Raw genomic sequence first — 9,577 nt, 5'->3', positions numbered from 1 at the left:
CGCTAATGATGTTTTCAGCTCTCACTTTATTCCTGTGCTCAAAGGGCTGCTTCTGTTGTTGAGCTCGTGGCTCACTGGGTCTGTGAAGCTCACAGGGCAGAGCTGGGTGGCTGTTCCTCCTGATGAGGAGGCTCCTGCAGTAGCACCAGAGACCTGGTGGAGTTTGTGGGTGTGCTGGGGAAGGCTGGGGGTGGGATGGGCTGAGGGTTGTGATGATGGCAAAGCCTGGCTGAGGTGTTGTGGAACTTGTTCCCAGCTTGTATTTCTTTGCAGAAGGTGGAAACCTGTGGTGCTGCGGGGTGTGATATCACCTGCTGCTCCAAGTAGGTTAAACTCAACTGGAAATGAGGTTTTCAGGGTCAGAGCAGTTTACTGTTGGAGGTGGTGAAATCTTCACTGTTTTCAGTCCAGGTTTGATTTCTCTTGAGGTATGCTCCTGTTCAACGAAAAGTTCATTCTGCCCATTTAGCATTCACTAATGGCATTTAGAAACCCAGACCAAACCTCCCTCTTCTAACCTTAAAACCTGCAAATCTCTTAAGACTTGTCATTTAACCAGTTGGTTTAACTGGTGCTGGAGGCGAGTCTGTGGTGTGGTAACCACAGAACAGACGGCCGTGGCTCTGGCCCGCAGGCAGCGAGCTGTCCCCTCCTGGTGGCCAAGGCCCATGGTGGGGCAGATCCATGCTAACCCCACACTGCTGCCTGCAGGCAGCGCATGCTGCACCCCTCCTGCAGCAGATACAGTGTGCAGCTGAGGCAATCTTTAGGAAAAAGCAGAACTTGCAGCCCTGGGGAAGGCTGGTCATGGTCCTGCACCTGTCCATGGAAGCACTTGATACAGGTGATGCTATTCTTCCCATTCTGGAGTCAGCAAACTTGCATTGAATTCCACCCATTGCTTGACGCATAGTGTGAAAGATCGAACAAATTACATGCTGTTGTTATTAGGAGAGTTTTTAAGATAAGAAGTTAATTCTCCTGTCTCACATTATCTGCTTTTTCTCAGTTCTTTTATGAGAAAATTTTCTTTTTAGATGGCTGATTTATTCCCATTCTTAGTTTTTTCAGGAACCTGTAAACTCTGTAGTGCATTATCACTTGAATAGGCCAAATAATTATCTGAATGCCTACTCACAGACAGTTGGCTTTCAGTGAAATTGAGGCTTCAAGGAGAATTAGATAGAGTTACTAACCACACTGGGAGCTAAAAATATGCATCTTCAAGAGCTGAGGTCTTTTATGTGATCATCAATTCACTGTGTCAAATCTAACATCGCGTGGGTATTTCAGAGCGGTATTTCCTAATTCTGATGTTTGAGTTTTTACAATAGGAGACATTCAGCAGATTTAGGAAGGTGATCTGAAAATTGGGCTTTTGGGGTTCCTTCTTTTGAAACTTAATCCTTCCTGAGCAGCCAAAGGTGCAGCTCCACAGAAGCCCTAAGGCATAACAGCACTGAAATATGGAGACTAACCTCCCAAGCTTTGACTTTTTTTAGAACATCAGCCATTTAATTGGACCCAATGTATTTTTCATACCAATTTTGCAGTCACCTACAGGCCGTGTAGATGTGTAAGATCTTTTCTAACAGCAGACATGCTCTAGCACCTGTTGGTTGTGGGAAGAATGGCATCGTGATGGATGTTAAGTCCATTGCAGCCATCCAGGGTACAGCACTGACCTCCTGGGCTGGCAGCCTCTCACACATCACACCTGTGGTGCAAGCAGCATTACAAGCAATGATGTCCATGATGTAGAGCTCCACGGTGTTATTTCCTCCTTTTTAGTTCATCTTTAGTTCTGCTGTGGTTTTGAAGCCAAGAATGATAATTTGTACTTTTTATTTTAACTTCTGTGCACCTGGGCATTATGGAAATAATAATTCATGTTTTATATTTATTTATTTGTTGTTTGTTTCTAGGATACAAATAAGAATAAAAGCACACTGTGCCCTTCAGCTGGTTCGACTGGTGATGGCTCAAGCCAGCCACGTGGGCTTACAACAGCCACAAATCCAGCCTGGTTATTTTTAATACTTCTTGTGCGTCAAAATCGGCCTATTCCAATTTGCTTTTAAAACATCCTTGGAGTGTGACTCCATTTACTCAGACCGTATTTGTCTTGAGTGCACTTTTACGAAATAGCCATAAGCACCAAAAAGGCCACGTCTGTAATGCAAACAGTGCCAGACAGCCCGACCCCCCCGGGGGTGCCGCCAACAAATCGATCCGACAGCTCCCGACCAGGATGGAGCGGAGCAGGGCTGTGCCCAGACAATAAGTGCGTTATATGCTCCCCTTCAGCTGCACTTAGCCTCACTTCAGCTAAAGAATGAGACTGTTTCAGGAATCGTGTAAATACGGGCTGCGCAAAGACAGCCTTCCTGTTTGGAAAAAGAGAATTTGAAAAATCTGAGAGAACAGGGAGCTACGTGTGGGAAGGGGTGAAGCAGTGGGGGTGGGAGGGAGGGATGGGCGAGGTGGGGACAGGGAGGCAGAAAGGGGATAGAGATGAATTAGAGGAAAGGTGAAAATAAGAATAGAGAGTTGAAAAATAAGGAGAAGAAAACAGACAAAAATACAGTGAGGGGCACTGAAGGGAGCTCTGCATGTGTTTCACCGCTTCTCTGAAAGTTTGCACATTCACTGCGCTTTGGTGTCTTCTCTCCAGAGGGGACGGAGGTTCCCAAAGGCAGCACCATCAACCCTTCCACCTCAGCAGCCCACAGAGGTGATCAGCTATTGTGCTGGTGCTGGGGATGCAAGCAGTGCCAAGGGTCCCCAACCCCACTCCTCTCATTTCTTCCTCCAAAGCTGGACTGGGGCAACTGCAGAACCACAGAGCCTGCAGGAACAAAAGCAGACAGGACTCGGGCATTGGTGTGGGCAGATCTTCAGGCTGGCACCAGCCACTTTGGGCTGCCGCTAGCCTAGGATGTGCCCTAACCTGCAGCATGGTCTCCCACCTGCTGCAGGGTCCCTTTGGACCTGCTGTGTGATGCTCCCTACATCTCGCAGGACGCCCCCTAGGATGTCCCCTGGCTGCCGCGCGATGCTCCCTACTTGCAGTAGGATGCTCCCTGGGGTTGCCCTCGGTTACTGCGGGACATCTCCCCAGGACCCACTGAGCGATGCCTCCGGGGATGTCCCTCGGCCGTAGCGGGACACCCGGCGGCTCGCCCCCCCGACGTGCCCCGGGCTGTCCCCAGCCGACCGCGGGTGCCCCCCCGCCTCGCCCCGGCCCCGCGGAGGGGTGCGCACGGCGTCCCGCGGCGCTGCCAGGGCGGGGGTGACTCACGGCGCGGCACGGCAGCCCCCAGCTTTATAACGGCCGGGGCGGCACCGGGACGGCTCCACCGCGCCGCGCCCGCGGGGAGCGCAGGGGGCCGGGGGCCGGCAGCATGCGGAGCCTGCGCGGAGCTGCGCTGCTGCTGCTGCTGGCGTTGCTGCCCGCGGGGCGCGGAGCCGTCATCACCGGGGTGAGCGCCTTCGCACGGCACCGGGACGGCACCGCCGGACGCGCCGGCGGGCGGAGGGCTGTGCGGGGGTAAAGGGTGCCGGGCTGGGGGTCTGGGATAACCGATAGCGGGACGGCGGTCGCGGGGCTGTGTGGGCGCCGGAGAGGCGTTGGGACTTGTGTGGATAAGCGACAGAGAGACGTGCGGGGCTCTCTGGGGCTGGGGCTGAGCGGAACTGGGGGTCTCCCTGCGCTGAGCGACACCAGGACTTAGGGGACTCTCCGGGGTGAGAGATGTCCGGGTGGCGGCGGGACCCGCGGGGCGCTGCGCCGAAGGATGCGCAGCACGAGGTCTGTGCCCGGGGCGCTGCTCCCGGCGGGGCGGGGGCTCCGGCCCTCCCGCTGCCCCCGGCGCTGCCCGACTCGGGGTCCGCGCGGCTCTTGCAGCCGTGTGTCCGCCCGGCGGCACCGCTACTGCCATCACCTTTACTGTCATCACCTTTACTGCCATCACCGCTAAACGCTGCTTTTTTTTTTTTTTTTTTTTTTAAGTATGACCGTGCTGGTTTTTTTCCTCACTGCGAGCGAATCCTCTGTTGTTGTTGTGTGTTTAGGCTTGAGATTTACTTTGCTTGTGATTTTTTTTTTTTTTTTTTTCCCAAAGACGTTATTCAACCCGAAGCGTTGCATCACTCCGAAGTAAAATGATTTTTCTCGTGTTTGCTTTGGGTCGGTGACCCAGCTCTGGCATTCTTTCGGCAGCTCACATGGCTGCTGGAATCACCAGGCACTGCGGGGCCGTGCGGGCTGCGGGTGTCCTCTGGACTCCAGAGCAGCTCCCGGGACGGAGCCGAGTGTCAGCAGGAAGGAATCTTTCCGTAGTTGAGAAACGAATGTTCCTTTTCAACAGAAGTGTTTCGAGCAACGAAAGGACGGGTGTAGGTTAGCCTGTCGTTAAGGTTGTGGCTACACCTCTAAAGCATAATGAATAAATTAAATAATTGCGAAGCTCTGAATCATAGATTAAAGACACACAGCGTTAAAAAATCAAAAATGTTTATACTAAAGATGTTACTTTGGTAACTACCGCAGTGTGTTTCTGCTCAAGCTGCTCTGATGGGTTTTTGGCTTCCGAACGAAAAGGGAAATCTCAGGTGGAAGCTGACATACTTGTTCTCATCCACATCCTCTGAGACAAAGTGCTCTTCCTTTGCAATTTAAGACTCAAACAGAACCTTGTGGCAGCTCATGTGCTGATTTCCGCTGGCTCTGGAGCCAGCATTTCTTCATGGACTTTTTCTCAGGCTGCGTTTTCCACAAAGCTGTGTGAAAAGGGGCACTGAGGGGGGATGAGCTGTGCCCAGAGCACGGCAGGAAGGTCAGGGTGCACAGCAGCACTGGGGATGCATGCTTTAATAGCTCATCAAACATTTTGGAAGGGGGATCTTAAAAGCTCTGCCAGATAAATATATGTATGTGCATGAGAGTGAGTTCTAAACCATAGCACTGTTCAGCACTGCTTGCCTCTCCCAAACTGTTCTGCACCCCTTACACTGCTCTGCTGCGGGCAAAGCGACTCCAAGACCATCAGTCCTGTGCCTAGGGTAAAATTATACCATCAGAGGGATTGTTTTATTTTATTTTGAGAGAGAGAGAAGAAAGAAAGCAAACATTACCTACCTGGAAGGCTGCATTGGTAGTTTTATGGCCACTCTATTCTTGTAAGTAAATATGCTGCGTGTTTGGGCTCGCTCACAGCACAGAGCTCTGCTTCCTTACATGCGTTGAGGAGAAGTGCTGGCCGTTGGGTTACACACATACTGACAGTAATTGCAACAGCTTTTCCCTAAATTACTCGCTGATCTGGCATTGCTGTTTGAAACAGTGCAACGTTTACTCAGCAGAGTGCAATCTGTTGGCATTTATCATGTAGATCCCAAGGTGAGACCCGTAGGCACTGACTCAATGACTGTCCTGCTGAGCAGCCTTCCTGGCTTTTAGGTGCATTTTTAGAAGCTGCCTCTTGCTGTGCCTCCAGCCTCTCAGCCCCGCTGCCAGACATGAGAGCAGCAAGGTGCCTGACCCTACTGTTGGGGCATCATCAGAACCTTGAACTGACAGAATTTCTCACTGCTTTGGCAATGAGAGAATATGATTGAGAGTCCGATGATCTTCTGGTCTACAAAAAGAAAGATGTGCAGTAACCTGTTCCAAGCCCTAATATATCGATTACTCTTCATGGTTTCTGGTTTTTGAAATACACCCAGTAGCTTAATTTTAGTTTGTGCAATCTAGGCCACAAAACACATCGGATAAATGACTGATAATTTCAGTTTCCCCTTGCAGGGTATGTGCTACCACATTTTTCTTGGGCATGGGCACTCACACAAAGTGTTTTCAGTTATACAGTCGGGACATCTTTTAGTTACATGTAATTCTAGGTAACAGCCATACATTCCCTATTTAAACTTGTATTTTATCTACTTCCACTTGCAGTTTGCTAACAGAACTATCAAGCACTTGCATTTGAAAGGCACTCAACCATCAGATATTACCATAAGAAACTAGAAGGAATAGGTCTCTAGAAGTCTTTAAATTCATGGATGATTTCAATTCTTAGCTTCTCTGTAAGATGGGATTCCATTTGTCTGGTGCCCTGTGTCCTCGCATCTCCCTGAGCTCCCTTAGGCTCCGGCTATGGGTGGAAAGTATTTATGCAAACAGAATAAACAATTTCTCTTTCTGGAACCACAGGCCTGCGACAGAGACCAGCAGTGTGGAGGAGGGATGTGCTGTGCTGTCAGCCTATGGATCCGCAGCCTGCGGATGTGCACACCGATGGGCAATGTAGGAGAGGAGTGCCATCCTCTGAGCCACCGGGTGAGTAGGGCTGGGGAGCAGGGCTGCAACTGCAAATGGTCATAGCCTCTGTGGTTATAGGCCCTGTGATGTGCGGAATGTAACAGCATCCTTACTCCTGGTGGGGATCCTGGCTGGGACCAGGTGGAACAGAGCTTTGTGTCCCCATCAGTAGTGACCCCATGGCCACCTCAACACCTTGGAGACCTCCAGGGGACCTACAGATGTCTGGTGATTGGCTCCCCACCTTCTGCTTTCCTTCTCAGCAACGAGATGGTGTCAGCTTGATGCTATTAGCAATCTGATGGCATCACAAGGGCAGGGTCTGCAACACGTCTGTAGGCGGCATCACTGCTATTATGCACCTTGCATATAGACCCTGCATCCCTCCCGTGTCTCTGTGTCACCATGCTGCTATCACCCATCCTAAACCCAGAGCTATGCATGTGGAGGGTCTAGAATATATCACTTAGGCTGCTGGAAGCTGCAATGAGTCAGTCCTGCCAGCAGCAGAGCTGTGATTGCAGGTTCTGTGTTGCGCAGGCAGCCGAGAGATGCCATTCCTGCAGGCTCTGCAGCCGGTGACCCAGGCTGGGCTGGGATAAGGTGCAGGGAAGTTGGAAGGGGTACTGGGCAGGGAGAGCCGGCCACTGTGGGTCGTTATGGTGCCACTTCCTGCGCAGGCTGTAGGGCACTGCTCTCTGAGCGCTCCTACCGCAGCTCCGCCGTGGCCGTGCCCTGCTGACACCCGCGTTCCTCCTTCCAGGTGCCCTTCCCAGGGCGGCGGATGCACCATACCTGCCCCTGCCTCCCCAGCCTGGCCTGCATGCGGGCATCACCCAGCAAGTTCAGGTGTTTGCCGGACTTCAGGAAAGAAGATGTCTTCTTTTAGCAGGAGCTGCTCGGTGTTCTGAGGAGGAGCCGCCCGTGTTCTGTTTGTTGTTGTGATGAGCAAGGTACTCGCTGGGACCCCTCTCCCATCCTTCCCTGCCTCACCAACATCACAGTGATGATGCCGTGCTGTGCTGTAGCAGCCAAGGTTTTCTGAAGGGCTTTCATTTTGGGGGGGGTGAAGTGGGATTTGCTGCGCAGTGCAGATTTCTGACATAAGGAGCTCTGTTGCTGGACAGTCCTGTTGTCTGTGTGGCTCCAGCTTAACCCCAGAATGAAACCAGCCACAATAGTTATCACCTTTGGAAAACTTTGGCTGCATTTTTACACTTTGGAATGCTTGAACCGAACTGAGATTTGAATAATTATATGGAGGGAAGCATATAACAGTTACCAAAAACCTACCCTTCTATTTCACTCCTTGGTTAATATAACTGTCTGTAAGTTAGGCACACCTCCATGTTAAACGTTTAACCAGTAGATGTAGATTTTACACTTTTAAAAAGTGGCTGACAGAACCAAAGCATTTCAATACTCAAAGCATTACAAGACTCTGTTATTTTAATACTCTGAGATTAGGAAAAGTCTTTGTTACTGGAGTTGGTGTAAAACTACCTGATCATCCCAAACTATGTATTAAGATGTAGTTTATATTAAAAAAGGAACCCTGACATTTATTGTAACGGGCTGCCTGACTTCTTGTATATGTACCGAATTTGCTGTGTAAAAATTCTGTATCAGAATAATGGCAGTATATTATTTGATTTATTTTAATATTATAACATTATTTTGTCATTGTGGTTTTCAGTTTTTATTCAGTGTACCCTGTGATCGCATCCCTGTTATCACAACCAAGCTGTGCTCTGGGAGGTGGAGGATGGGGAATGTTGGAGGAGTTAATGTGAGAGGTTTGTCTTTGCACATGCCTCAAAGCCTTCAGCCTGTCAGACATGCAGTTGGTAGGTTCTCTATGGAGTACCATGCAACTCCATGCTTACTTGTGGCTCTAGAGATGGAATTCTGATAGTTTGTGTGAGGTTCACACATTTCTGCTCTCAGACATGCAAACGTATGCTGCCTCTGGGAAGGGGAAGCTGCTCATCTTCCAACAATCAGAGCCTTTGCTGGTGGTGATGGTGGGATGGAGCAACTAGCATGCGACACTAAAGCAAACACCTGTACTGCTGAGAGGACACATGTCCCAGTGCATTCACCAGGCACTTGCCCCCACGGCCCTCTGGAAGCAGCAAGCAGCCACTGGAACTACTGCTTTGGCATTAGAAAAATAGATTTGGAGAGACTGGAGGGATGGCATTGCACCTTTCTGGCTCAGAGCAGCCCAAGCCCAGGGCTCATGTCCTGATGCCAGCACTGATCTTTACCCACTAAGACCTTCTCAGGTTCTCCCTGGGCTTCCATTTTTAGGAAGGAACACAGAAGCAGCCCAGATGTGTGTGTGTCCCCATCTCTTACTCCATTCATCCCCACAAAGCACATGGTCAGAATGGATCACAGCAGCAGCTCTCAGCCCTGCTCCTGGCTGCCACTGCTGTGACCCTGCAGCAACTGCAGGCTGGTCTGCATCAGCTTCTGGCTGTAGTGCTCTCCTTCATCCTCTCTACCTGGGAGATCCATGCTAATGCTGAGTGCAGTTTTATTAATATTGGAGAAATATTATTAATAATACAAATATGTGCATTAATTTTTAATGTTGTATTAATATTGATATTACAGGCATGTTACAGAATAACGATGCTGTCACTTCAAGCTGAGAGAAGTTCCCTGTTTATCACCAGATTTTGGCTTAGCAAAAAGCCATTGTAAGAAAGGATGCTGCAAAACATAACGAGCTGCTGCCTTAATTTGATTTCTTGCTAATTAGGTGGGTGAGGCAAGGTGCTTTGCAGGGCAGGCAGCACCTGTGAGCCTGAGGGATGGGGAGCAGCACAAAGCCCAGCTGGAGTGTGGCCTTGTCTGCACTCTCCTGCATATAATCCCTCACTGGGAAATGCCCCTTTTGAAAGCCTTACAAAGTCTTTGGGTGTAGGTGGTGGTGTGTAACAAATTCTCTTAGCTGCTTGGTCAGTGGGGCTGAGATCTGAGCAGGTGTTTGCCCTAGCCAAGGCCTGGGTTGTGCATGAGGAGCTAAAGTTAGTACAAGGCTGGGGGTCATCTAGGTGAGCTGGAGAGCTGGAAAAACAGCCTGTACTGTGTGGGGCTGCTATAAGGTATGTGAAATGGGGTATCTGGATTTTACTCATGCTACTATGAAGGTGGGTTGGAATCCTTGGGCTTGTTGTTGTTTTGTGGCTGCACCATGTGAGATCTCATCATGTGCCCAGCAAAGAGGCCCTTTGCTGATCTGCA

At 50.2% G+C, this 9,577-nt stretch overlaps 1 protein-coding gene across 1 annotated transcript; it reads left to right on the top strand.

Moving 5' to 3' along the window:
• Positions 1 to 3,404: 3,404 nt before the first annotated feature.
• On the top strand, positions 3,405 to 7,452 carry PROK2 (prokineticin 2). Its single transcript, XM_042880991.1, has 3 exons — positions 3,405 to 3,482; positions 6,215 to 6,340; positions 7,086 to 7,452. The coding sequence occupies exons 1-3, from the start codon at positions 3,405 to 3,407 to the stop codon at positions 7,209 to 7,211; spliced, it is 330 nt and encodes a 109-aa protein (XP_042736925.1). The 3' UTR covers positions 7,212 to 7,452.
• Positions 7,453 to 9,577: the final 2,125 nt, after the last annotated feature.

The sequence above is a fragment of the Lagopus leucura genome, unplaced genomic scaffold (assembly GCF_019238085.1).
Source record: "Lagopus leucura isolate 7727_CA_CO unplaced genomic scaffold, USGS_WTPT01 Super-Scaffold_100028, whole genome shotgun sequence".
NCBI classification, from domain to species: Eukaryota; Metazoa; Chordata; class Aves; order Galliformes; family Phasianidae; genus Lagopus; species Lagopus leucura.
Note: the sequence above shows the minus strand (reverse complement) of the source record. Positions and strands in the feature narration are given on the sequence as shown.